Source organism: Dermacentor variabilis, chromosome 11, assembly GCF_050947875.1.
Source record: "Dermacentor variabilis isolate Ectoservices chromosome 11, ASM5094787v1, whole genome shotgun sequence".
In the NCBI taxonomy this organism is placed as follows: Eukaryota; Metazoa; Arthropoda; class Arachnida; order Ixodida; family Ixodidae; genus Dermacentor; species Dermacentor variabilis.
Genome location: NC_134578.1, coordinates 88230572 through 88255965, shown reverse-complemented (window position 1 = coordinate 88255965; position 25394 = coordinate 88230572). Strand labels below are relative to the sequence as shown.

Below are 25394 nucleotides of genomic sequence, written 5' to 3'. Positions count from 1 at the left end.
AAAATATTTTGCTGTGGTTTCTAGTAATCTTTGAGTTACGTATGTGAAGCCCGTCTGTCGCGATCTCGTGATGGAACCCACACAGCATAGACTACTTGTGTTTCAATGTCATAATAGCTGTTCCACTCAAAACTCACCTTCTATGACGCCATGCTGGTGTAAAGAAATACAAGTGTAAATAACAAATCCTAACGGAAGCAACAATGCAATCACAATGTTCAAAAGCGCGTATAAACAAACCAGCGAAAATGGTAATATGGTGGTTACCGAACCTCTGGAATGGATATTGTTCCACTTCTTTGTAGGAAGCTCACTGAGCGGATCTTTCCACTATTATCCGCAATACGGTACGATTTGAAGCACTTCACAAGTCTTGTATATAGTACATTCCCAGACGCCTTCGTTAGGAGCAATGGCTCACTTGTTCGAAGTATCTGCATTTCAAAGAAGATATATTTTTAGCATAATGTCCCAACTGCTTAGAGAATGAACATATGAGACATGGTCTTCTCGTTTAATTCTATCACAGTCACTGCTAAGCTCTCCAGATGGAGTATACAATGTCGCAACCACGTATCTGTATGTTCATACGTTCAAAGCGATCTACCTAAGGTAAAGGAGAAGACTGTGCTATTGGGCCAAGCACATTCCGCAAACGTCAAGAAGTATAGGTGAACGCATTTTCTTAGCAACGCTCGCCAGGTTGTGTGACAGTGAAGGGTTTCACTTAGGTTGTTATACAGAGCAGTGATTGTCCGATTCAAAAAAGTTCTGAGAAGCATCAGCTTGCTTTTATTGTTGTGGATGAGCTGTATTACCTCATGGAGCGATTCATACATGCATGAACGCCAGGTTTGGCAGAGCGATGAAGGCGACAATGAAGTCGTCTGCACGCGGGTCATATCAGACACGTTCTCTTGCTCTAGTTTTTCTTATAAATATTTTGTAAATATATCCTTCGCCAACATTTCACATCTGTCACACTTTTGTGGAGTTGCGGAGTACATCATGCCTCGCAAAGGAACTCCGCAACGGCCGTCGCGTTGGATTTCTGTAAGCAATGGCGAGATACGCGGTGCCTATATCCGCACCCGCCACATTAATGTTCGTGTTCGTGCAACCCGGCGATCCTGGCCCGTTGTGCGGTTCCAGTGAAGCGGACGTTGAAGATTGGCTGACGGAGTACGAACGCGTGAGTGCTAACAACCGATTTAAGCATACCCTGATATTGGCAAATATTCTTTGATACATCAAAGGCACCGCAAAAGTAAGGCTTGATAACCAGAAACACGAGATTGAAAGCTTGGGCACCTGCAAAAAAAAGCACTACGAGACTTCTTTGGGAAGCCCGCTGGTCAGAAGATAGCCGAGAAAATGATGCGAAAAATGCATCTTTTTTCAGCAAAAGGTGCGAATGCCGATGCTATGAGCGGGCTAAAAGCTGGCACATGGCCACGCGTCTGTCCGTTTTACCAGCAGGGTGGCAACGACCTCTTACGAAGGCCACATGGCAGCGCAGCCGTCAGTTCCATCAGATCAGGTGACACTATGCTCACACGCAATAAGTATGTTTACCTGTGAAAATTACTGACGTAGACAAGCATACAGTGACTAATAAATTCAGCAAGGTTTCATTCCACAATATTGTGTCCGCTAAACGAAGACGCACAGCCACAATAATGAACGCACACTTGGCAGTCGTCGAACTGAATTGCAGGACACTTTTCCCAATATGGCTGACTAATATGCTGAATACACTTTTTCGCAGTATTTCCAAAAGGACTGAAGGAGACTTAAGCACCAAGGACGCCACTAAGCGACGGTTTTCTGCAGTGCTCTCTGTGCTTTTAATTGAGCCGACGCTGAAAGGCCATATCCAGGAATATGCAGTCCAAGTGGCGCCAAGCATCAGTTTGTGTTGCGCTGCAGATTAGGAAATGATCATCCGCTTAAACACACATTAGGTATCCGTCGCATAAGGTGGCATGATTAGAAATATTAAAGGACGCTACATTTATTACCACCTGTTCACCACATGGTAGTGGAATGATTGAACATTAAATCATGCAATTTGCCGAGTAGAATTTTTCAGAGAAGGCCTCATGGGTTAACCTCATGGGTTAAATTGAATTCCGGAAATTACGGTACATGTGAATTTTCACATTTCACAATTACCTATAGCCGTCTTAGTGAAGATATCTCAGAGGTAGCCTCATGACCGATATCAGAATTTTACAGTCGCGAAGCTTCCACAAGAAGTGTTCTCGGTGCTTCGGAAAGTTAGAATAGGAGATTTGGGTCTGGCAAATTACCTCTGCAGAATCGTGCAAGTGGTGCAGCGAGTCTTAAAAAAAAGTGAGTGGTGCAATTTTTGTTAGTCATTACCGTACGAGGTCAACAGACACTGAAGCCATAAATGGCATAAGGAAAATTACCTGTGGGTATATAGCAAATATGGACAAATACCCAGTTCCGCCGGAAACGCGAAGCACGGTATGCAATAGCAAGTTAGTATATAGCTGTAACGAGTAAGGATGGTAGTTTTATCGGCCATATAAACTTGTAAACATTCGCTTACTAACTAAATTACGAATGATAGAATATGTAAGCGTGACTCAACGAGGACTTAGAAAGAAACAGACACACGGAGACATCGCTGTCTTCGTGCGTCTGCTTATTTCTACGTCCTTCTTCAGTCGTCCTTACACATTTTATCATGGATTCAAACCAACTAGCAGGTCAACGTGTTTTGAATAAATCATCCAGCACGGTGTCACGTGCGCACACGTAAACATGAACACACATCACTCGAAGACAGAGGAAACTATCTGTGGAAACGCTGCAGTTAGGAATAGCGGCAGCAGCCGCTAGCCAATTGACCGTTGTGCATCTGTCGCTTCAACGAATACGAAACGTAGAAAGCGCAGCGCATACGAAGCTAGCGCACTGTGCGCACTGGAAATCATCGCAGATCGCTTTGGAGATGATTACCGTGCGGGCGCCCAATTTGGACAGGCCGCAGACCGTTTCGAGGCACACGAGCGCCGGCAACACATCCCTACGGCGTCCGTCATTCGCATAGCCAACGCCGTAGTAGGCGCCGCGGTTACCTTAACTCTGTACGGAGCGGCGGGCGAGTAGGGCATCGAGGCACTGTAGCAGCCGCCGGAGAAGAACGCCCCTTCTCTCTAATTTCGCTCCCCTGCCTCATTGCCGCAGGAGCGGGTGCATCCTGGCTGCATTCCCACTTAGCGCACGCGAGATTGAACCGCGTTCGGCGACTCACCCTCATATGCTTTCACTCATGCGGGACGTCATGGCAACGCCGACGGCATAAATGCGGTTGGAGTGTCCATATTATTGATATCGCCATAAAAACATCCGCCTACCGCATTTCTCACGACGCATGTCGACGGTAAAGCTATTAGCATTGAAAACATGTAGCGACTCATCCCAATTCTCAAGCCATGTTTGTTTACCATCCATAATTGTGATTGTGAGGGTTCCCTTGCTTCAGCTGCATGCGAAATACTCAGCTATTCCACTGAGCTTGGTTTGCCAATGTCGCCTATTACCATGCGGGATAACGGAGGCTATAGGATGCCGACGCAGTGACCACGATGGAATGAAGAAGAAGGAATGATGCCAATGGAGTGACCAAGGTGGCATGTTGACGATGGCATAAAGACATTGAGATGAGGAATTCCACATGATGGCCACCGCATGACGAAAAAACGTGTGGAGTGTGGACTATGGCATGGGGACGGCGCCATAACGGCAAACGGATTACGAAGCTGGAAAGTTGACGAAGGCATGACGGCAATAGGATGACGCTACTGAACTTATGACAATCGTTTAGCGACTGCGTGACGATAATGAAATGACAGCAATGTTATGATGACGACTGTGTGGCGACGGCAGCATGTGAGACCACGCTGTGAAAAATAGAATGACAACGATGGAACGACCAAAACGGTAGCATGTGAGTAGCATGTCGAAGTTGGAATGAAGACGATGCGACGACCATGAAGGAATCACGACCGATTGTATACATTGACGACTGTGTGACGTCAACGAAATGACGACAGTAGCCTGACAACAATTATAAGGCGATGCCCGTGTGAGGGTAATGGCATGACGACAGCACGACAACAGTAGGATGTGGATGTTAGAATGAAAACGACGGAGGACTTTGACGGCATTACTACGGTGTTATGGTAACGAATCTGCGATGATGTCTGTATGAAGACGGTACAATCAAGACGATGGCATGACACCGGTATTAGAACAATAGGGTGCGACCAGTTTATGACGATTACGGCACGACGACGACAGTATGACAACAGACGCATGATAGCGACTGTCAGACGATGTCGCACTAAATACAATCACATGACAACCGTCGCCTAATGTCAGTCTAATGACGACAGTCTTTTTCTCGCACTTTGTCGCCTTTGTAGTTCCTCACCACAGTGGAGGCTCGCCTCTAGTTAACCTCGATCAATTTTCTCTCTCTCTCTCTCTCTCTCTCTCCAATGACGACAGCTTGATTACGACAGAATGGTGACGAAGAGTGGACGTCAATCCTATGGCAATGGCGGCATGACAACGTCTTTGTGAAGATGATGGCGTGAGGACGATTGCATGACGACACTCAGATGTCTACATTAGAATGAAGGCGGTAGAATGACCGTGACGGTATTACTACGACATGGCAAGCAGTGCATAACGACGACTGTTTGATGACGATGTAACAATGTAATGGCAAGGTTCAAGGACAATGGGATGAGAGTTTATGAACACGATGACATAACCAAGACTATAACGAAGCCTGTATGATGACGACGGAGTGACAGCGATAGCATGACGATAGAAGTGGTGGATTGGAACAGGAGGCGAAAGGGGCAGTCACCTGTACCACCACCGGTGTCAGCACCTGCCCCTCACAGTTCGTGGCTTCCGCGTCCTTCGTCTACTTGCCTGTTCGAGAGGCGCTCTATTACCCAGACGCTGTACTGCCTTTGAGTCCACTGGAGCATCTCCACTAGATCTTGTGATTCACTGTTTGTAACGCAATCCCAGGGCGTGCCAAAAATCAGCAGAAAGAAATTGCTGCGAGGTGCCGTGTTCAGCATAGCGCCCGTAGGCTCAAGCGGTTCGAAAACATCGGGCCATTCCGCAACTCTGGTACTTCGGATAAGAAAAAGTTTTTTGCTCACCAGCTGCATTTTCCAACAGTCGTGTTCAGACCTGACTCAGAACATTTACCGAAGACGAAGCGCCGGAGCGTTACGTCACTCTTCCTCGCCTGTGACTTCTCTCACAATAAGCCGTGCGCCACTTACCGTCGCCTGTGATCGTCGCGTCATCAAGCTCGTCATTGAGCGCGCTGTGGACCTGGTTTGTTGATTGATATAGATCACTTTTGTTCTCCGAAATCTTTGCTGGATCGTCTCGTCCTTCTTTCATCATGGATTAAAACCATTAAGTTTCCCTTTGGCATCTGGTCGTTCATTAAAGACAACAATCTTCGCAAGTGGCCATCCAACGAATTGGCAAGCAGGATGGAAAGCTCCCCTACCTCTGCCCCTACCTCCAGCAGTCGTAACAGCGGGAAACCACCTTACACCATCATCTATACGATAGACTACTACTCTAAGCTTGGTTAATGAACTGACTTCATAACAAATCAAAGTCCATTTCTAAAAGAAAGATGGTTGGACGCGAAACTTTTCCCCAATGCAAACTGAATCAAAGCCAACGACCACGCAACGGACCCGCGAAGTCCTGAGTGACTAAACGCTATGCATATGTGCTTTGATTGCTGGTTTAGGGTTGTATTTCTTTAACTTTGAAGCTGAATGAAGATATTTTTCACTAATTGCATAGCCTGTGATTTAGATCATGCAGGCGTTGATCACACGCACACACTCATACTTTCGCGGATGACTACTCAATAATTTAACAGTATTCCCCTGTGACTGCTGTTGTAGAAGGTCAGAGGCTCTGCCATCGTAGTGTGACACAGCCTGCTTGCAAACGTGATATCAATACAGGAACGGTGTTGCGTCGTGGGTCTCTGTAGCGCCTTCAGTTTCAACGAGTAGTGATCTAACATGAAACTCTAGATACATTTCCCGTGCTATTTCGCCGAATCACATCGCCACCGCACACTAGGATCGGCGTACAATGTGGCTTTAAGGTCTTCATTGTTTCTGCCAGGAACGTTTCTGTGTCACAACGAGACGCGTTCGGTCTGATGTACACGTTGACGATCACAACACCAGTAGGCATCTCGGCTGCACAAGTGTCTCCCACATTGTTTCTGCATGCCGTTACCGATGCACGAGATCGGCCTTACGGCCACGATCGAAATCTCACTTACGTTCGCGTACAGGTACGTCCTCACTTGGGGAAATTAGCGCGCTCAAGGCGGCGCGCTTAAAAACGCGCGTCGCGTTCCGAAGGCCCCACCAATGCGTGTTCGAAGTCGCATAGAGCGGGAGGAACGCGAAAGTTCTCTATCTCTGTCAAGATGCCGCGGGAGCCCGCGAGTATTCCCGCACGTTTCAGTCGTTGGGACTCCGCTGGCTGCTGGGACACGGTGCGCGCGCCCGTCGGGCTCGCCGGCGAAAGCATTGACCTCGCCGTGCATGTGACGACTTCAGCGCCTGTGATTGGCTTGCTCGGGTTTGCGGAAATGCGGTGCCGTGAAAAAATGGGTGCTGGACCCATCCTCGCGCGGCGGAGAATTCTAGCCGCGAAAGCACCTTTAGCCTGTTTCACATGATGCGATTTTCGTTGCACCGCAAGTGCAATTTTTTTTCTCTCGTTTGCGACGAAAATCGCAGTCGCAGTGCCCACCCCCCGATTTTCGGCTTCGACCAACCGGTTGGTCGCACAGTGGCACCGTCGCAGCGAGCGCTGCGATTTTCCGACGAAGTTGCGCGGAGAGCTATTCCGCCGGTTTGTTTTTGGAAATAGCGTCTCCCTCAACAAGTGCAATGCGCGGACACATGGATTACCGAATTTGGTACGTACGCGAAGGGAGAATAAAAAAAACTTGTAAGGCTATTCCATTTTCCCATTTATACGCGTGCGGTGACACGCTACGCAGCAAATAAAGTGCATTTTCACATGTGCTTGGTCGCTTTTGCGAGTTGCCACGAGACGACATGGCCTTTTGGAGTCTTCACAGTTGTCTTTTCTTGAATAGCATACAAAAATCACGCGTACGCAGCAGCTTAAATAATTTCAACCTCGACGAGGGCAAATGACAAGGCAGCAAAGTACCCGAAGTTGTAACCTTGCGCTGAACGCTGTACTGTCGCATATTGTTGTCGCTTTTCAAGCGTGAATTTTCCCGATGCATCTTGAAAGGTTATCTTACCTCACTTATTAAATTTGACAGAGTAAAAGTGTAGGCTATCGTAATGAATTTTCTACGATAGCATTAAATGCGTGGCTTCAATAAACAGCGTCGTTAATTTGTTTTCTAATATTACATGCACGTTAAGTTGCACCTGTTCTCTGGATAATTTTTTTTTCTTGCACACTAACCAACAGACATTGATTATGTTACGGTCTTTGTATCCTTACTGCACCTGTATTAACATTTGCTTGGAAAGGTAATTAACTTTACAGCTAGTAAATTAGGTAAATATTTTTCTCGCTAAAATGGCACAGTGACTGCGTACCATCCTGCACCGTCATGTAAAACTCCTGTAACAATGCGAAAACCAAGCAAACAGCCTGTCCTTGTGGAGATGAAACAGTTGAAAACGACACGTTAAAATCAAAACTGTGCAGTGAAGTCAGCCAGGTGCATCCCCTCATGTAAAATTTTGAATCTTTGAAGTGCAAGCAGTTCTTGCACGTTTAAAGCTGATTTAGTATGCAGCAGCATTCATGCCTTATATGTTTCTAATAAGTTTCTGATAAGTTTGTGATCACATATATTAGTGTGTAAACTTATATAACAATATCCGCTGTGATTACTATCTTTATAAGTAATGAAATACCATGCTACTTGCAAGAACACATCACCCGGGGATTTTAGAACAAATTTCAGCATTTAAACTATACACAATATGTGGTTTATTCAATAAAGGACCAGAAACTACTTTTTGCAATGACAAACCAACTCTAAATTTTGCTTACATACAGGCGAGAAAAAAGTCTATAGACAAAAATATTGTTCCTTAATTTATTCACCTGCCACTCACTCATTCCCTGCAATTCAACCTCGGCCTTGTGTTAGCAGCATTCTGCTGCTAACACAAGGCCAAGGTTGAATTGAATAAGAGGAAGGATGAGCAAAAAACATTTCTGGTAGAGCACTTCAGTTAAATAGTCACTTTTTGAAAGGCATAAAATTCCAGGTGACAATTGAAGGTATATTTGGCCCACCCACACCAACAATGCTGGCATACTACAAGAACTACTACAGCCTATCGTATACTACAGTCTGTGGGAAAGCTATCCTATACAGAAATCAGGAATTATGCAACAAGCTCTCGACAACACTGCAAAATTTCTTCGCCAGTCTGCCCTCTCGCTTTCTTATAAGTCAGCTTACATCGACGTCGGAAAAAAACTCGGATGAGGAACTACCACAGATTGTGCTCCACATGCACAGCTGCACAAACATACCCTCAAGTCTGCGTCCACCAATCCTTAGCTAGTGTAAGACCATGACGGCAGAGCCAGCACGTGGGTGAAACAATTATGCTATTCCTGGACGCAAATTCTACACCTGGTGAAAAGAATAATCTTAAAATCATGGGTGGTGAACGAGTGGATAGTACGGAAAATCGCAGATGCTGTGCTTGTGTCCAAACTATTGTACGGTGTGAATTACCAGCAGCGCACAAAAAAGACAACTCATCGAATACAAGCATCGGGTAATAGCAGGTCTTTCCGACTTTACTATGCTTGAAGACCTCTATGAGAAAGAGTAAACGAAAAAGTACCTAGACAGAGTAGAGTTACAGCCTTCAGCATAACTTATTTGCCTCAAGAGTTCAGAAACTGGTCCCCAGATGATATGCCAGCTAGCATATCAGATGCAAAGATTAGTACCCCTCTCTTCAGACACAACATCGGGGGCACCTGAAATTGAAACACAACAGGCCCATACGGTGCAATATGGGGGCAAACAATTAGGCCAGGAGACTATATATGCAACTGCCAAACACACAGAGGAGGTTGCTAATATGAAGATGCAAGCAAACATCAAGCACATATAGTACACTGATGTGGCAATAGCAATGTAACAGTACTCTGACCCTACATAATATTGAACCCCATATAACTGAATACCATTCGAGGTCATCCTACACCAAGAAAAGCTGAACTGAAAGCAATCAAAGCAGCACTTGCAGTGGAAATTACACCCTGCATAACATCCTGCACCCCTGCATGGATTAACCAGAACTGTCTGGGCCTGCACATCACATGACATTGTCAGGAAAATCAGGAGATTGACACTTGGCATTCAAGCACATGGCCGAGAATTCAATTGCAGGATACATAGCCAGGACACAAGCGGGCTTATAAGCCCTACATAAGAACTGAAGACTGGACGGGTTGGTGTCTATTTATTATTGACTAAACCGCAACATATAGACAACGGACAAGAACGAAGCGCTGTTGTGTTGAATTTGTTCTTGTCCATCGTATTTCTGTTGCACTACAGTTAATGAATTCGTGAGGCAGCACAGGAGAAGAATGATACCTCCGCCCAAGGGCCTGATTTCACATCCAAATCCATGCGTGCGCACGCACGCACGCACACATACACGCAATTGTTGCAAGGGTGCACAGCATGATGCAGTATCAACAGGATGACACTAAAGATGTATGACGACTGTTCTAACTAAGGTTCATTGCAAAAATTACCAGAAAAAAAGAAAGACATCTTGGAAGGCTAGATAAAAATTGGTGCTTGATGCAGCCAAACATAAATAGATATGCTACAGAAAGGAACTACAGAAAAATTCCAAGTGCAGGAAAAAAATCATTACAATTGCCAATCTGGCATGTCAGTACCTTTCAACAAACACTGTTCTTATTCCAATAGACAGACTGATAGCTTGCTTATGCAAGCACACTCTTTCAGTTCTATGCCATTGGAAAAAAAAAACAAGTTTCTTAGACGATAGCCACATGCGCACTTGGTAATCACTATGATTTTTCCCTGGACTTGTATATATTTATATATTTTCTCCTTTTCCCGTTTTTTATGGTTGGGGTCATCATGCACTAGTTTTTATCAGGTTTAACTGCTGTACTACTTTCTGGTAACCTTTATAAATTACTGCATTTTCACAATAAACCTTTTAATTAGAAGTTAGCGTACCCTGCTATTACTGCTTTACACTGTACATTCTTGCTACATAGGCCAAATAAAAGATTTTGTAAGGTACACAGAAGCATCATAAGGGTTATTAAAGTGACATGTTGCAGTCTAAAAAATAAACAGCCTGCTGCAAACGACACCAGAGAACACATAGGACAAAAACGAAAACCGAGATGATTTACTAATCAAAAGTTTAATGTACACAGTGAGTAAATGCGGGCTGACGAGCAATAAACCGAACATACAGGAAAAGAACAAGCAAAAATTAATGTGTGTTTCCTCACAAGAAATGCATCCTTTTCTAACGGAGGCCATGCCTACAACATTCTCCCAGCATTTTTAGATCTACAGCTTCCATAATTTCTCTAGGCAGCTGATCTGCACAGAATGCTAGCTTATTTCTCTACAATGCACGCTCAGATGTCGAGTGCATTGTACAGGAAGAAGCTAGCATTCTGTGGAGATCGGCTGCCTAGAGAAATTAGGTAAGCTGTAGATGCAAAGACACTTGTGTCAGCATGGCCTTTGTTACACTTTGAGAGATGGATGCGTTTCCTGTTGGGATCTGTATGGACACACATCAGGTTTTGCTTCTGCTTTTTGTGTTACTTCGATTTATTGCTTCTCAAACAGCATTTACTCGACATGTAGAATAAACTTTCCTTTGTTAGTGCGCCTCGTGATCGTCTTGGTCTCTAGCAGAAAGGTGTTCATTCTTTTTACAGTGAGGCTGTGTATTCCTAGGAGAAACACTCGGGGTCCGATCACAAAAATCCTAGTGTTTAGTCATTCCTAGTCATTGTTTAGGAGGGTGTGAGACACTATTCGTCTTACATGATGGACAGAAAAATTTCTTGGTCAAAGACAAGTCGATGCATCCTCGAGTCGCTCGGCATCCCATTCCACACTCAGCATGGAGAAAAGACGGCGGTTCACGCCTCGGTCCGCGACCGCCTGATCATCCCGCCGCTTCCTAAGAACATGCCCCCAACGCACCAACGAACAAGCAAGTGACCTTCAGAAGAAGTTTGGTAACCGCAACGAGACAGTGTACATAGACGCTGCGCGATATGGAGGAGGGAGAAGCGCACACGCGATAGCGGTTGTACATCGCACGGGTAAGTACATTGCGAGCGCCACGGTGACCACGGGACACACGGAGGCGGCCGAAGAAGCCGCGATTGCCCTAGCACTCGTCGCCGTGCCGGACGCTGTGATCGCAGGCGGGAATCCGTGGCTTCGTGCCTCGCGGGAAGCGGCCCGCATACTCCGAATTTCTGACGATGGCGACTCGTCATCGCCCTCGCAACCCCAAAATTCTACGGTGTTCCTCCTCTCGACCCCGGCACATACCGATGTTCCGCTCGCGGGCAAGGAGGCGGCCCACGCCATGGCTCGAAGTCTCACACGCCGAGCCACCGCTGATTATGTGGCCGCCGCCTGCGCCCCCGAGAGCGGGGCATCGGATCGGCCGGATCGGGACATTAGGACAGAAATGCAGCAACAAGAAACACAGTGGGCGTGGGGCGATCGCCTAACCACGTTCAGAGATGTCTGCCCAACACTACAGACTCGAAAGACGTACATTCCCGCCACCACACGATAAACTGAACAGGAATGGGGCCGTAACATTACACTTGCTCCAGACACACACCTACCCTAGCCCCGCTATCTTACACCACTGCTATCCGCGTTTATATCCAACAGACGCGTCTAAAACTTGCGGACAGAGAGCAACGCTGCGACACATGCTCTGGGAATGTGTCGGCAACAACGGTAATCAAACCAGCTCCGTTCGCGACGCGTCCGTAATCGCGGCCGTTGCCAGAGTACGAGAAGGCTCGAGCTCGCTTCTTGCGGACGCTGCCCCGGATGCGGGAGCCGCCGGGGACCTTCTCCGTAGGCGTCGCCGCCGCTGGGAGGCAACTCGCAAAAGTTCAGAGCTGGCAGACCAGCTCTGGGCCGTCCGGCAGGCCGAAGATGCCGCCCGAGTCCAAGGACTGCGAGTCGCCACCTGAGGCCACCAAAACAGAAACTGCCGGTCTATTCTTTAATAAAGTTTCTTCTTCTTGGGTAGGCATATAAATGCTTAGAACGACAGAAATATGAGCTAGTTGGTAAGGATTCGTTATGCAAACAAGAGGTCTCACCCCTTTTTTACGTAATAGAAATGCTTATACATTTGAAACATACACATTTATCTACGCAGTATTGCAAGGAAGGGACACATAGTGGGACGGGGTTAAGACAAGATCATCATGTCATAATTATCCCACCGCAAAGGTGTGGTGGGCCAATGGCTACACTGATAGTCACGTCCTTTCTCTCTAGCAGCAGAGCGCGCGTGCAGCAGTCTCTCTCCGACTTCCCAATAGGTTCATAAATGTGTCCCTGTTTATAATTAAATGAAACGTGCAGCCCCGGTTAATCACTTGGTAACTGCAGTACATAACCGAGTCATAAATACTATGATTACCGCATTAGAAAACACAAATGCGTAACATAATTGAGAAAGACTTTCATGGACCCGCTGGATTAACACAATGAACACATTGCACTTTCCATTTCTAGCGAAGCGCGGTGTGTGGCATTTCAAATAAACAATGTGATAAATCCATGTCAAACGTCTGCGTAACCTCATTAAGAAACACACATAACCAATAATATAGAACGACTTGAATAAACCGTCGGAATTAACCCAGTGATAAACAAATAATGGGATTTTACGTGCAAAAACCACTTTTTAATTATGAGGCACGCCGTAGTGGAGGACTCCGGAAATGTCGAACCCCTGGAGTTCTTTAGCGTGCACCTAAATCTAAGTACAGGGGTGTTTTCGCATTTCGCCCCTATAGAATTGCGGACGCCGTGGCCGGGATTCGATCCCGCGACTTCGTGCTCAGCAGCCCAACACCATAGCCACTGAGCAACCGCGGCGCGTCAACCCAGTGATAAACACCGTGGCAATACATTTCTGCTTCGCTCGTTTACCGTTTGTACAGGGTGCATGGACAGTAATTTTTTTCTGTTATGGTTGTTAAGTATTGTATAAATTTGTGCCAGTAAAACACGTTGGGCTAGTTTGTGCATTGTATTGGTGCTGCTTTTTTTGCTAGTTTTTTTCTTAATGTTGTGCCCTTCTTCCTTTTGTAACTACTTTTTTATTCCCCCTCACCTAATACTCCAGCCTTGCAGCCTGCGAGTTATATAAGTAAATAAGTACATAAGCACGTGTCATTCATACATCTGCATACACCTCGCACAATTCCTTGCTCAAGCACCGTCACTGTGTAGATGTCTCGCAGTGCGCACCTACATTAACTGCCGTTTGCATTTGGGTATTGTTTCTGAACAGTGTAGTACATAAATGTTACATGACATTAAGGTTGTGTCCTATGCGATGCATAAACAAACCTTGCAAAAGATGACATGTTGGATTGTTCAAGGTAAGAGAAATTGTATATATCGCAGTTACTTTAACAGCATTTAACTGACCACTTGACAAGAACTTCACTTTGCGTATATTCAAACATGTACACTGAATCTGCAAGTTTTTTCCTTATAATGTGGTCGTTACTGCATGGCCACATTGTAGATTTGAAAACAAAGTTCAATAAATTCGTTTGTTGCAATATCAAAATATGCGTAGATCACTGCGATTGCAACACCAGAACTTGATACAAACATGCACACTATAGGATGCAGACAAATGCTCAGGACAAACTCCAGAATGTTTGCATCCTGATACTTATGAAAGTGAACAGTTTCATTACATGGCTGCCGATGAAAGGGAGAAAGAAAGCTTAATTCTTTTCGTGGAACAAAAATGCACTGACAAGCTTAGAGATATGGTCATTGCTTAACACTTTAGAAATTAATAATTATAGCTTGCTATCGACATCGAGGCAGCCTTTCAACAGCAAGAAAAGGAATCAGTTTCTCCAACTCCGAAAATTGAATTGCAGACAATACAAGCAGGCATAAAATTCTGCCAATATAATCTGCTTAAGAATGCCAAATTGGAATAAAGATTGCGACTTTCATTTGTACTTTCTGTGGCTGGGTGCAATGTAGTTTTAAAGGACTCCCATAAGCATTTGTAACAATGTTAATCTAATACAGGTTAAATGCTTGACTAGCTTGAGAAATTTGGATGATTGCTGAAAATTACAGTGAAGAAACTATTATATAATAACAATAATAATATAAGAATAATGTTTATTTCCACAAAATAGGCTAACCGTGAGCGGCGTGCGAGGCTGAGCAGAAAGCTGAAAAACCCTACGGCGAGTGCACCTGCCGTGGGCCTACGATCCTGCAGTATGATTAGCGCGTAGTGATAGGGTCTTCTTTTTAGAAGTTCAGAGCATACTACCAGCGCTAGACACAGGACAACAATGTGCGCGACAAGGGTTTCTTTTAGAAGGCCATGTTACAATGTACAAGTTTCGACAAAAGCGACGGTACCTGCTCAAAACATGTGATGCGTCGGCATTTGCGCCTTTAGAAATACCCAGAGAGGATTCCCATATACATATATTCACAGCACACGCACGGTGATGGACGAACCAGGCTAGCGCTAAGGTTGAATTTCACAACACAACTTTCATTCCACGTCCAGTAATGGCATAGATAATTTGCGGCTTCGTTCAGGGGCACAGGCGCGCTTTCGGGTTGGTGCTTGTTGTTGCGGTTGGCGCAACAATATGGCTTGGAGCAGGCACCGCATATGCGCAATCACGAGCAATGTACACACATCATTTCTCCAGAAGGTGACGCCGATCGCGGGCAGTGCGAGGATCTTGTTGGGCTGACACGACGACTTCGTGTCAGCCGAATTCCGAACACTGCATATGCGGTGAGGGTAGCTATATAAACTTGTCGATAGGTCATCTTGTAGATTCTTGTAGCGCAGACAGAACGAAACGGTCATAGATGGAACATGAGACCACACGCAGCGCCTACCTGCGAACAGCTGTTTACGTGAGCCATGGCGCACTGAACTTCAGAAACCGCCGTTGCGCGCTCCAAAACAAATCCTAACGCGTTTTTAAATTACAGAACGTGCGTATTATTTGCTCCTAATTAGGAAAAGTCAATGATATTATAATGTAAATGTTTTATTCTTTACAATAAAACAACCATGCAGCGTTTGCCGCGAAACCTGGCAGTAAACAACCCTGAGCCTTGCACCAGTCGCATTGTTGAAATCGCAATCATGTGAAATGGGTCCTCTAAATATCGCATTGCGACGCCTGCGACTGCACCCATTTTCGTCGTTCCAGTCGCAGCATGTGAAACAGCCTTTTCGCGGTTCCGTTGCTTTAGGCGCACCGCCTTGCGCGCGCTTATTTCCGCTAGTGAGGCGGTACCTTACGGCAGCCTCTTCTTCCGTGCGCCGTACCCATGGCCTACCAATGGTGACGGTAGGCAATGCATTGCGGGACACGCGTCATGCAATGCAGATATATTTAGCTCATCTGGGTAGCGTTGTGATCAACCATCTTTCTTCAAGAAAGAGGCTTTGGTTTTTTTTCCGGGTTATAAGACGAGCCCGTGTTCACGCGGACCTGCTGTCTCCGACAAGCGGGGGGGGGGGGGGGGAGGGGGCTCAGGTAATCGTGATAGGAAAGGTGTCATGCCTAGCAGACGCAACTTGCGCTTGTAGTGAACTTTGTGCGCATGTACTACTCTTGCTGAGCTCGTCGCGTTGCGCCGTTGTCAGGCACTGGCCGCCCGTCCAGTAGACGCTGGCCTGGTAGCGCGAATGTAAACTGCAATGTTCTACACAGATGCGTAAGTTGGCTTTCCTGCAGTTCGTTTCGGTGCTCACTGAAGAATCAGTGACACACAGAAAGCTTTGCTTTTAATGTCGCAGTTTCGCCCGAAAGACGAAGCATCGTTTGCGACAGCAAGTTAGTGGACAGCTACACGAAGTAAGCATAGTAGTTTTATCGGCCGTAAAAAAATGGGAACATAGGCACACTAACTAAATTAACAAGCATGGTGTCAAGTGCGCACGAGCGAATGCGAACACATAAGACTTGAGGACCACCGAAACTCGCTGTCAAAACGATGGCTTTAGGAAACGCGGCAGCAGCAGCGAGCAAAATGATATTCATACTGTTTGCAGCTGCAGATGTTCGATGTAGGCGAGTTAGTTTAACATACTTGAAGAAACAGATGGAGGGTTAACCGAGGGGCCCGATTTTTATTATTCATATGATAAGAAGCCAACAAACAACAAACACTGACACCGAAGACATAGGGGAAATTATTTGTGCTTAATAAATTAAATAAAGAAACGATAAAAATAATGGAAATGAAAAACAACTGAACAACACAACTTGCCGCTGAAAAAAAAAGAAAGAACAACTTGCTGCTGGTGGGGAACGATGGGAAGGCTGCGGGATCGTTCCCCATCTGCGGCAAGTTGTTTTTTCGTCGGCTTTAATTTTGATTAATTTATCGTTTCTTTATTTCATTTATTAAGCACAAGTAATTTCCCCTATGTTGTCCTCGGTGTCAGTGTTTCTTGGCTTCTTTTGAAGAAGAAACAGCGATACATAGACGTGGACTAAATGAACACGCACGACGGACAGGCGCTAACTTCCAACTAAATGTTTATTTGAAGAAACAGTGTTTATGCATATAGAAACACGAATAATACCACCGTGACGGATGAATGCGATAGATCTGGTGTGACGGAGAGGTCGTGATTTCACGGTGGTACCTATTCGCGTTTCTATCTATATAAACCCTGTTTATTCGCATAAATCTTTAGTTGGAAGTTAGTGCCTGTCCGTCGTACATGTTCTTCTTTTAGACCGCGCCTTTGTAGCGCTGTTTTTCTTCAAGTATGTCTATAGCTTCAAAGCAAAGTGAGCGCCTAGAACACGCAGCCCGCAAGAAGCTACGAGCCTATACTTGCCATCGGAATAAAGCAAGCAATCGTTCTGAGCGTGCGACAAGCGAGGGAACAGTTCACGGGCGCTTGCAGGAACCGCCGCTCCACATTTCTCGCCTCAAAGGCCGCGCGGGGACTTCTCGGGAGTGTCACGAGAGGGCGCCGAGTGTCCAGAAGGAAGCGCGAGAGTAGAGCCCGGTTGGCGCGTGACGCGTTTCTGATTGTTCGCACGAAACGCCGCGCAATGCATTTTATTTGCCTCGTGCGCGCTTCAAGCGGATTGCGGAAAATGGCACAGTGTGCTCGAAGGGAAGCACGAAAGAGAATACCGCAGCTGCAAACGCCCAAAATATAACTCCTTTCGACGGTGGTATTAAGTTAGGTGTCCACATTGATTCAACTCTAACGCATCACCGTCGACAGTCATCGTGAGATGGGTTCTCCCGCAATTATGTTCTTCACTTTTAGAGTTTTTGAAAACGTTTCGGAACTCACTGCGAGATTATTTCGTTGGACGCCTGAAATACTGGCCTGGGAAATGAACAAAATATATCGCTGGAGAGGTAAAAAGTTTCGTGAAGTTCAGCACAACAAACATTGGGGGAATGGGTTCAAACAAAAAAAATATCACTCTTTTAAATTAGCCTATTAGTTTCCGTAAACACCCTTTTCAATGGGTTAACAGGGTGACGTATAGACACGCGGCCTTAAGGGTACAATTTTCCTTAGTGTCTCCATTTTTTTTATCTAATCCACTTCATTAGGGAAGGAAGTGCGAGCGCTGAATTGTGGATACGAATAAACTAAATAGAATATTTTTAATATTGGCTGAACGTTTGCTCCGCATACTCCTGAATTTCGAGTGACATTTCATTTACCGCTGCCACAAATAGGTAGTGCAACGTGTTGAAGATTGTGTTATGGTTGCCCCGTAGTCTTTGGGGTGACTGCTACGTAGGAGCTGAATCAGATAGTCCAATAGTTGTTGGGTAAGTGAGCGCTCAGCTCCGTACCCTAACTACCCTTCAACTCACTTGCCAATAAATGAAAATTTTCTTACCTGTAAACTGCTTGGATTGGGCACAACTTCATTTCCAAGGTCATTGACAGAAACATGATAATGAAAAGAAAGAAAAGAACGAGGTAAATTTGATATGCGTGTTTCTTCATAGATAAACAAGGCGATTTGCACATCGTGACACATGTGACGTTTACAGCATGTGAAAAGGGGTAACGAGGGATCCGATTGTATTGATCATGACCACACAGGACCTTCTTTTGCATCTTTTTGATGGGAAATAAATATTATTATTATTATTATTATTATTATTATTATTATTATTATTATTATTATTATTATTATTATAAAGCCAGCAGAGAATGAAGCCCTGGAAAGCACTGGTGAAATTAGCTGTGATTAAAATTAGAATGGAAAAAATAAAGAAGCATGAAAAATGAAATGAAAGTGATGACGAAAAGATAACTTTTCGTGGTTTGGAGCCGAAGCCACAACCCATCACGCGTGTTACACTGCCAAATGGACAACCGTAACGGCTTTCAACTAGTCCACTAACTTGGGTATTTTTATTTACTAAATCTGGCCCTACGAGTGTTAGCCAGCGCCATTCAGAGCCATGTTATAGGGATATGAAACATAATTTGTTGCCCGATGGCGGCACGCATCACGTAATCTGAGGACAGGGGGCACGACCTGGCAAACGTAATCAGGAGGTTGTGGGTTTGGCTGCCACCGGTGACACGTTATCATTTATTCAACTTTCGCTTTCCTGATATTCATTATTTTCTACATTCAAATTTAAACCATAGTAATTTCACCGATGCTTTCGTTGGCTTCACTCCCTGTTGGCTTGATGTGGTAATAGTAACGCTTCAAGAAATTACAGCGATTATCGCGGCTTAATCTTACGTGTGCCTCCACGCTTTCCTCTAAAGCGGGGAGGGAGCGCGCTGTCTTCCGTCGAACGCATGGTCCCGCGCGGAGTGGGGGAGGGGGCTGCGTTGTACTCCACCAGAAACAGCGCATTCGACGGCGGCCACCGCGTTATCTTTAAAGCGATCTGCAGAGTGTACAAGAATGAAACGTTATATTTTGACGGACACTTAACCGCGTACCGCGTTGCTGTCACTTCGGGAAAACCGGCCCCATATGTGTTGGATGTTCCCCTGGCTATCAATTCATATCCACAAATTATATCTCAATAACACCTACCAGACCATTTAGTTCCAAGCTTTCGCTGGCTAATAATTCTTTGTCAAGTGCCATCCACCAAAAGTCACCGTTCTGCCGCCGATCGTAGTCACCGTATCACAGCTTGCACTCGCCACTATGGAAAGGTCACCAATACCTCGAATGCTAAATAAGCAGAGCGACGTCTGCGCCTGACCCCACTATTTAGAAAGATGTTCCGTCGGCGCGAGAAAACGACCTCACTACGTCTATGTGCCTAGAAGTCATGACAACCGGGTAATCGGCTACGGCAAGAACGCTGATAGCTCCACCATGCATTAATGACGCCTTTTATCGCTGGAAGAAAATCAAGGGATAAGTGTGTTATGCGATGCAGATATCCATGAAGCAGGAAATCCACAGCGCAGACAGCGAGAAACCAAATCTGCTCACAGACGGCAGCAACTACTGATAAACCTAGTAGCATGAATTCTTGATGCAACATTGCCACAATGTTGTGAATGCTGTCGAATGTTAGGCGACATTAGCAATGTTCAACAATAGTGCGGCTATGTTTACGAGGGACGTTAAGATAATGATGAATTTTTATTTTGCCACAATACTGTGAGATGTTGAAATATATTGACCACTATTTGACCACGTGACAACAACACAGCAGCCGCAACCATATATTTACGGCAAAATCAGACTTCTTTTACTGGCAACCACTAATAGAAACATTTCGTATGCAGCTAATCTAACAATTAACACGAACATATTATTGCTGTAACGATGGCCTGAGTGCATACGTGCACGGGCACAGCATCTTCAACATAAATATCCAGTGCAACGTGCGCACTACATTTCTTGTCTAATTGATCCAATTTACGTACGTGCTGCCTATAAGGTTGAGTGTTGATTGTTCGTAGTGGCATGTTGCATAGAGAACTGTAGCCAATACTGAAGGCGTAAGCGTACTTAAGGGCATTAAAAACTAGTTAGCCGTATATTATCCCTAAGTTATGTAATGACGCCGATTAATTAAGAGTTTCAGAAAAAATAACTATGAATCACTCACCCTAGTCTGGAAATAGCTAATGTCGGAGCTTTTTCTGACTGGCAGCAGTGCTACGGTTAGTGACAATGCCAGCTACCTCCGTGCTTTCACAAAATGCGCACTTTCCTAGCCCTTCGCGGTGCGAAACTCGAAAAGTCACACACTGTCTCGAAGGAAAACGGTGAGTCTTTTGTCAGTATAGCATGCTTTAGTTTTCTGGTTAATGGTCACTCTGAATATTCTCTGTCATGGGTATATTACAGCGCGGCAGAAAAAACACTGACAAAAGAAAGCCACACGACGAGTGCTGGTCCTGTCGTTTTGTTTTCTGTCTTCCGCTTGTCGCAATGTCATATTTCAATGGAACCATAGCAGATAGTAAAGCTTTTCACTTTGCTCAATATTCTGTGGTTTGCACTTTTACCAGGACGCACGTCGAAGTAAAAGGATGGATGGATGGATGGATGCTATGAACCTCCCCTTTGGAACGGAGTGGTGGGTTGCGACACCAAGCTCTTGTTGCTATATTGCTTAATGTCCTACCTACATTAAAAAAGAGAAAAGACAAGGAAAAATACTCAAATTTCATTCCCATAACTAAACTTTCTGAACCCATACTGTGAAGATCTTTTTGTACACCGCCGTTGTTTGTCTTTCCCTACTAGCTCTGCTGCGTGGAGCACCTTCCACGGCATCTTAGCTGCTGGGCCGTTAGAAGTTCACGCCTATCAGGGGCCCAAAATGCAATGAGTTAAGTGTGTGTTCAGTGAAGTATGCGGCAGGCGAAAACGTCCAAGAATAGCTGAAGCTGTTCGTTTTGAGCTCGTTAGCTGCTTCGTGTGGGGTGATGACCGTCACAGCGACGGGAAGTCGGCAAACGAGACAGCACATCGAGCGAGAAAACTGCCGATCGTGCAAGTTAGTTATCCAACTGCTCAGCAGCCTTCATCGCACGGTGCGGTAAGTTTACCTTGCTTATCGGCCACAGACGAGGATCACGCATGCCGCCTTTTTTCGTCGCACCCAGAGGGAGGCGTGTTCATGCATCCTAACGTCGAACTTGTGTTTTCGAACTGCTCTGGAGATGACGGGACAAGTCCGTATATAGTAAGTGCGCGAAGTACCGAGTCTTCTTTTGAGAGCAGCCTCTACATGGGGGAAGTCTCGATTGCACTGCCGGCTTCCCACCCGCCTTCCCTTCTCAAGGTGCTGAAGCCATTCCAGTCCAATCTACCTGCTGATGCGCGAATATTATGGAAGACCTTGAAGGAAAGTGAGCCTGTGTCGATATGTTGAAGAGTTTACTATTTTGATTTTTTTGCTTCGCAAGAAGCCTTCAATATCGACGGAAACGCTTACGTGTTCCCCCCAATGTACTGAATCCATCGCTAGGCTACCACAAAAAAAAATTGCCATTGCCTTCAGCAAGGAATGCTACCTTACATGTACCTGCACAGTACTATCGGAGAAAGCGAACAAACGTGCCGAATGTTTCCAATAAACATTTCCACTATAGTGTATGTTGTTCCATCTGAGCTATGTGGTCATATGGCTAAGAACTTCCTGCCATATGATATTGAAAGCCATTGGTACTGCAACTAATGAATTAAGCTGCTGCTGTTCTTCGATACTATTTCGTGGACGTTAACATAGTCGCATGCAGTAAGGCAACCACCATGGTTGCTTAGTGGCGTTGCACTGCTGAGCACGAGATCACGATATCAAATTCCTGCCATCACAGCCGCATTTCGATTGATGCGAAAGACAAGAAGACACATGTACTCAGATTTAGGTGCATGTTAAAATAACACAACTATCCAAGTTAATCCGGATCCTGCGCTAATCTCGTTATGAGAGCTTGGTTTCGTAACATAAAACCGGCAAATTCAAATTTAAAATTTAAATGCAGTCAAGAAAGCATGATGTGGTGCTTTATTTGCATACAAAACACAGAGGACGAGTTCAATTAAAGAATGATGTAGATTGGGCTCGTACAAAGTGCACTGCTTACAGCTTTTGTAAATAATACTACAGTCGTAACCATCGATCCTCAAAAAGTGCGAAAACAAATTAAACATCAGCTGTTTAGGTAAGACTGGCTTTGTGACCATTTCAGAAGAGCTGAAGCTTTATCACTGCCTTAGACGAGTCGACGAACATGTGGCACACTGTTACACTTCTTTTAGTGCGTCATGTAAGTTTCAGCAGCGGAAAATGGAAGCGATATTTTGCTTTACTCTCTGCCACTGGCGGCTCGACTCACTCAATCTGTCATCTATATACTAGTGACGTGATGAAAATTAAAGTGGCTTATGGCAGAAGGACCAGAACGCACGAAAACGGAGGCGTGAAAGATTCCAATCCCCACGCAGTGTAGCAAATAACATGCCACAACAAAATATGAGCGTGAATGCACCTGAAATTGGTGTACATGGCACGTTATTTGAAGGGTGCCAGGGAATTGCAGAAGCCTTCAAATGGCATTGCGAAAATGTTGTGTTCATGTTATTTTAGAGTGTTGCGGGAATGCTGGCAAAAGCGGATGTTACCCACGTTTAGACAACGTTAGGAGGCAGCGTTACCTCTTTATTATGGCAACATGGATGCTAATATGGCAGCAGTTATTTGCCTTTTCTATCTTATGGCAGCGGCTCCGCTTGTTACATACGAGCGTCAAACTGCGAATGGCCGCCTCATGACGCCGCAATATCACGGTGTCCACCTTAACTGTAAAAATTTCTGTGAGGTGGAAGTCAGGTTCGCAACTGCTAGAAATACCGTAGATGAGTTGTAGAATTTAGTCCACACCCTCGCTTAGGGTGTGATGTGTTGTGAAAACACAAATTCTTGGCGAAGTCCAGCCTAGATATTCTGCGTTCCAGGGTAATTCGAAGAGTAAGTCGACCCCACACGAAGGGCATTGATCTAGGCTTCGAGTCCCGGAGTAGGACACATCTTTCAAACTGCGAAACTCGCTTTGTAGATGAACTGTATTGGAGTTCTTTTGTAGCTTGCTGTTACATTCGAGTGAATGACATTTCTTTTTCTATTTTCTGAACCTTCCTCCATCCTGCAGGCTTCCGGAGGTGTGAGTTATCATGTTTTATCACTTTATTTTGGGCGTACTTTACAACCGCTGCTGGAACTTGCTAACGGCCCACCAGACATAGGCTGACGCATAACCTCTCAGCCATTCGTCTTATGCAGAACAATCGTGTTCCATGTGTACTATACCAACAAACGTCATCTCATGTCCAATGCACCATACGTTATTGCTATATGAACAAGGCAGCACACCCGCACGAACGCGCGACGTTTACCTAAACAAGACATTCAGTTTAAGAGAAGAATCAGGATGAGAATATTTGAAGTAAGCCGACAACACTTGGCTACAAGTGTTTTTAAGTACGGCGCTGATAGCCCAACTAAAGAACTCCCAGCCTCACCTGGTGGACAAAGCACGATACATAAGCGTAGAAGAACTAGCCACAGGAGCAGACAGATCACGATGGGATGAAAACTAGCAGGGTTTTACTATTAAAACCAACTTGCACCAATCCGAAGCGGCTCAGGCTGCCAATAGTCTCAACGTGCGCTTGGACGAGATAACTTGATGTTTAAGTCCATCAGAAATATGCGTAACTATGTGGCCTAAATTATAGAGCATAGGTGACTCGGCAGGGCAACAGCATTTGGATGGCAATCATCAACACTGCTGCGGGTGGCAGAGAACACGACAAGTACTTTCCCGTCACGGCGCCGTCCCTCTAGGAGTAGAAGCGTAGAATGAAGCAGACTATGTTATTTAAAGCGTGAAAACACCACTTATCCTTGTTCCTCAGCAGGCATGAAACTAAGCGATGGCTAAGTTTTCTATTTATTTTATTCTAGCAGAGCGGAGGTTAGGGATCTCAGCTGTATAATGACTCAACCAGGCAGCTTGGGACCTGTCATAGTATTAGGCAATCACGGCCACATGCCGCATCCTTCTCGCAAAAATTACTGAAAGTCCGGTAAACCCAATGCATGCGCTATCATTGCAGGCCGTATGAAGCATGCACTATGGCAGTGGAAATTCTGGCCAAAATATCCATAACCACTTCCGCCCTTCGACAACACTACTTTACTGATGTTATGCTAGTTATCGATAACATTATGGTTGCTGAGTGGCTATGGTGTTGGGCTGGTGAGCACGAGGTCGCGGGATGGAATCACGGCTGCGGCAGCCGCATTCCGATGGGGTCAAAATGCGAAAACACCCGTGTACTTAGATTCAGGTGCACGTTAAAGAACCCGAGGGGGCCGAAATTTCCGGAGTCTTCCACTACGGCGTGCCTCATAATCAGAAAGTGGTTTTGGCACGTTAAACCCCATATTTTTTTAATAGCATGCAGATGAAGCAAACACATAAGAATAGACCTCCCGCTTCAAATGATCGTATCATTCAAGATAAGCCGTCTGATGTAGCAACGGCCCACTGCTAGCACTCGCAGCCGCTAAAATAATCCACCTTCCGCTCATTCCAAAGATTCTTACAAGTAACAATAATCAGAAGGTAGGGGTTATCATGTTGCTGTAGTTTTCAACCTTCGTGCTCTTTTTCCAGCGTAAGAAGTGTCATGAAACACCGCAATCGGCTGAGCATTGTTGTTTCCTCCATGAATGCGAATTTAATCATGCTAACCGAGACATGGCTCAACTCAAGTGTGGAAAGAACAGAACTTTTTCAGACTGGTATCACTTATGACGTGTATCGCTGCGATAGGTAAGGTAGGCAGGTGGTTTCGTCTTGATAGCCGTATCGCTAACAATTTCTTCCTTTCAAGTCAAAGTTGAATCTGGTTCAGCTACGGTATCTGTAGGAATAGCAAGTAAGCACACA

The 25394-nt window shown here is 45.3% G+C and overlaps 1 protein-coding gene across 1 annotated transcript in view; it reads right to left on the bottom strand.

Moving 5' to 3' along the window:
- The window catches only part of LOC142563371 (uncharacterized), a 110861-nt gene that overhangs the window by 62530 nt on the left and 22937 nt on the right, over window positions 1-25394 (bottom strand). The window contains exons 3-4 of the mRNA XM_075673931.1: window positions 18328-18353; window positions 273-434 (exon numbers count right to left, since the gene is read on the bottom strand). Of these exons, the coding sequence (XP_075530046.1) occupies window positions 273-434; window positions 18328-18353 (188 nt within the window). The remainder of the gene's footprint in view (window positions 1-272; window positions 435-18327; window positions 18354-25394) is intronic.